General features: G+C 49.4%; 1 protein-coding gene across 1 annotated transcript in view; it reads left to right on the forward strand.

The window, feature by feature from the left end:
• Window positions 1-221: 221 nt before the first annotated feature.
• Window positions 222-3,937, forward strand: part of OBSCN (obscurin, cytoskeletal calmodulin and titin-interacting RhoGEF) — a gene marked incomplete at both ends in the record, with an annotated part of 222,594 nt that continues 218,878 nt past the window's right edge. Inside the window, one exon of the mRNA XM_015424328.1 lies at window positions 222-482. Coding sequence (XP_015279814.1) covers window positions 222-482 — 261 coding nt within the window. The remainder of the gene's footprint in view (window positions 483-3,937) is intronic.

A 3,937-nucleotide genomic window follows, 5' to 3' on the forward strand; every position in this document is an offset into this window, starting at 1 on the left:
ACTCCCTTAGGTAGTGAAGGGTGGGGTATAAACCCAATCTCTTCTTCTTCTTCTTCTTCTTCTTAACCACTACACCACACTGGCCCGCTCTCAATGATATAGAGAGCACCATGCATGTTCGTCACCCGTCTCTGATTTAACGGACGCAATGATAACCCTCGATCTAGGATCTTGTATTTAAATTTGTGCACCAATGTGGTTTCTTTCATTCCTCCATAAAGGGAATATCATCAAGAAACTGCCCAGGAAGACCGCCGTCAGCGTGAAAGACACGGCCATATTCTGCGTGGAATTGGAAAACAAGTGCCAGAAATTCCGATGGCTGAAGGACAAGGAAGAGCTGAAGGCCAACAGTCGAATCACCATCACGTCATCCGGCAAGGAGCACAGCATGACCATCCGGGACTGTAAAATGGAGGACGCGGGGGAGATTGTTTTCGTGGCCGATGAATGCAGAACATCAACCCAGTTCACTGTATCGGGTGAGTAGCTCTGTCTTCCTCTGATCATGTGAAGCTCTCACAGTGTATGATGTTAGGCAGGGGTCATTTCCTGCGGGAGCGCACAGGAGCGGAGCTCCGGCGGTAAGGAGCCCAGGGGGCGGGCACATGCAACAAGCCCCACCCCCTGCTCCCAGCAGCCCTCAGTCGGGCCACAAGGAGCAAGAAGCAGCGAGGTAAGTTGCAGAGCCCCCCCTCGCCTTCAGGTACAAGCTCTCCCTCCTCTGTGAGGGCAGATCTGCACGTCCCCCCCCCCCATAGCTAGCACTCCAAAACAGTCCAGTGGCACCTTTAAGACTAAGTTTTATTCAGGTACAAGCTCTCCCTCCTCTGCGAGGACAGATTTGCACGTCTTCGGACAGCGCTGGCTCTTCGGCTTTGAAACGGAGATGAGCACCGCAACCCTAGAGTCGGATTCGACTGGCTTTTGAGCAAGGGGAACCTTTACCTACCTTTACTTTACCCCCCCCCCCCAATAGCTAGCAATCCAAAACAGTCCCGTGGGGCCTGAACGGTGGGTGTTGCCTTTGGACACACTTCCAGTGATGTCAGGGGGTGTGGCATATGCAAATGAGTTCTGCTAATGCGTTATGCTAATGAGCTCCTGCACCTCTTTTTCTACAAAATGGCCCCCGATTAGGCAGTTTAACCAATCAGCTGGATGGTTATAATTACATCACTTGGCAGCATGATTGCGCTTTGGAAGATGGAATTATCATCATCGTTTATATTTTTAACTTCCTTATTTAACGGGATGCTGTTTAACACAAACGTATTATTTAAAAATGTGTTCTTGATTAGACATGGCAGCCGTAACAGTGAAGATCCTTGTGCTGTGGGTTTGGTACTTATCTTCAACGTACTTAACCTTCAAGGCCTTAAGCGGCCAGGGACCAACATACTTACAGGACTGCCTCTCCCCATATGTGCCCTGTCGAGCCTTGCGCTCCTTAGATCAACCTTTACTGGTGATCCCCAGCCCAAAAGACGTCTGTCTGGTCTCGGCCAGGGCCAGGGCCTTTTTGGTCCTGGCCCCAACCTGGTGGAATGAGCTCCCGCTAGAGATCAGGGCCCTGCGGGACCTTTTACAGTTCTGCAGGGCCTGAAAGACAGAACTCTTCCGCCAGGCTTTTGGGTGAGCTGCTAAAAAATCATACTGACAGGATCTGAAAAGGTCCGTATGATTTTTTTTACTGTCCAAATTAGCAAACCGTTTAAATTGTGAATCCTTTGTGAATACGTAATACGTAGTCTATATTAACGTGGGTTTGGTTTTCTTAATATCAACAGCTAGTTCTGAGTGGCACTCTGTACATGCTCTGTGAAATTGTCCCGTGTTTTATCAGTTTTTTTTTTTAAAAAAATCACGTTTCAGATACATCCTATTTTCAGTGGTTTCATTAGATCCCCCCCCCCTGCACGCGAAACCTGTAGGGGTTGTATAATTATGAAAGATTCCCTTTCCCTCTGGACCAGTCTGTTTCTTCATCTTCATTTGGCCTCGGTGCGGCCCCCTTTTCCCTTTGCAGATAACAGTGACCAAAACGTCATTCATCTCGTCACACTCAGTTTGCAGCTGAGAATCCGGTTAAGAGGGCAACAGTGTGTGTGTGTCGGTGGACTGGCGGCGGTTGTGTTTAAATGTTAGCGATACGCCAAGGCTGAGGCCCCCGGCTTGGATTTCACTATTTAGCTAGTCTTCTGAACCTGAGCTGGACGTTAAACCGGCAGGCACTCTGAAGATTCTCCCTTCCTATTAAAACCTCAAGTTGGGGGGGGGAGGACAGGGTATCTTGTGACACCAATATATTTATGTGGGTCGCTAAGGAAGCACAGTGTCATCAGCCAAGGGGCCCCTATTTTTATTCTTTGTTTAATGGCTGCAGATGGAAGGAAAATTTACTTTTAGCATCATAGAATGATGGAGCTGGTCATCGAGTCCAAACACCCTCCCCCCCCCCCACAGCGACCCCCCCCCCCGGCACAATGCAGGAAATTCACAAATGCCTCCCCCCCCTACACCCCCAGTGACTCCTGCTCCATGCCCAGAAGAGGGCGAAAAAACCCTCCAGGATCCCCAGCCAAACTGGCCTGGAGAAAAATGTCTTCCTGACCCCAAAGTGGCGATCGGCATTTCTCTGGGCGTGTCAGGAAGGGCTTGGCTTTCAGTCCTCTTGTTTCTTTATGGTGTGAATAGGCCCGGATCGTGAGAAGGAAAGTGATGTGGAGAGCCAGTTTGGTGCAGTGGTTAAGTGCGCGGACTCTAATCTGGGAGAACCGGGGTTGATTCCCCACTCCTCCACTTGCACCTGCTGGATGACCTTGGGCAAGCCGTAGTTCTGATAAGAGCTGTCCTTGAAAAAGAGTAGTTTCTGTCAGAGTTGTCTCAGCCCCACCTACCTCACAGGGTGTCTGTTGTGGGGAGGGGAAGGGAAAGGAGATCGTAAGACACTCTGAGACACCTTTGGGTAGTGAAGGGCAGAGTTTAAATCCAATCTTCTTCTTCTTCTTCTTGTATGAAGGACTGTGTCGAAACTGTTCTCCTCCGGTGCCTGCTGTATCCGGCGTCCCATCGGGATCTTTGATAACCCGTATTAGCCCAGCTTTTGGAGACCTCTGATAATCTTACGGTCCTTTTCTTGCTTGATAATCCAGATACAGAAATAACTGAAATAGTAGCAAAGTTTCTTTGCAGTGCCATGATCTCACGGCCTGATAAGTGATACTAAGTGGATTAACGGAGTCATTCCAAAGGGCTGGTGCTGCGCCCTCTCTTTAATCTTCCTTATGCCTTTACTTTTCCCTTGTGATATATTTAACTCCCGCCCCCTAAAACAGGCTTTTGAGTAACTAGGTTTTTCTAATCCCCAAATTTGCCCTCTCTGCCCCCCCCCCCGCCCTTTTCTGCTTATCGCGGCTTCCTGTCCTTATGACTGGCTCACTTCATTTATACCCCATTTCTCTCCCCAAACGGGGACCCGGAGGGGTTTGCAATATTCGTCCATTTTTTAATCCTCACAACGACCCTGTGAGGTGGGTTATTTTAAGGGAGTATGTGACCAGCCCAAGGTCACACAGCGTGCTTCCATGCCAGAATGGGGATACAGCTGGCACCACAGAACTGGGCCATAGTTTTCCTTGGCAGAGGCTGCCCCGGGGAGGTGGGGGGGAGTGAAGACGGGAGGGTGGATGAAGGTAGGTTGGTGAATGGCTGCTTAGAAAGAGAGAATGAGGCAGGAAAAGGGGAGCAGTAATAAGTAATAAGGTGCCCCCCCCTACAAGTCCTCGCGGGTTCCCACTTGTATATATGTATGTATTCCAAACTTATTTATTTATTTATTGAATTTATACCTCGCCCTACCCCCAAAATGGGCTCAGGGTAGCTTTCTCTGATGCATTAACTCAATCGAACTTCACAAGATGCTCCCCCCCCCCCG

The sequence above is a fragment of the Gekko japonicus genome, unplaced genomic scaffold, assembly GCF_001447785.1.
Source record: "Gekko japonicus isolate JY-2015 unplaced genomic scaffold, Gekko_japonicus_V1.1 scaffold2733, whole genome shotgun sequence".
Classification (NCBI taxonomy): Eukaryota; Metazoa; Chordata; class Lepidosauria; order Squamata; family Gekkonidae; genus Gekko; species Gekko japonicus.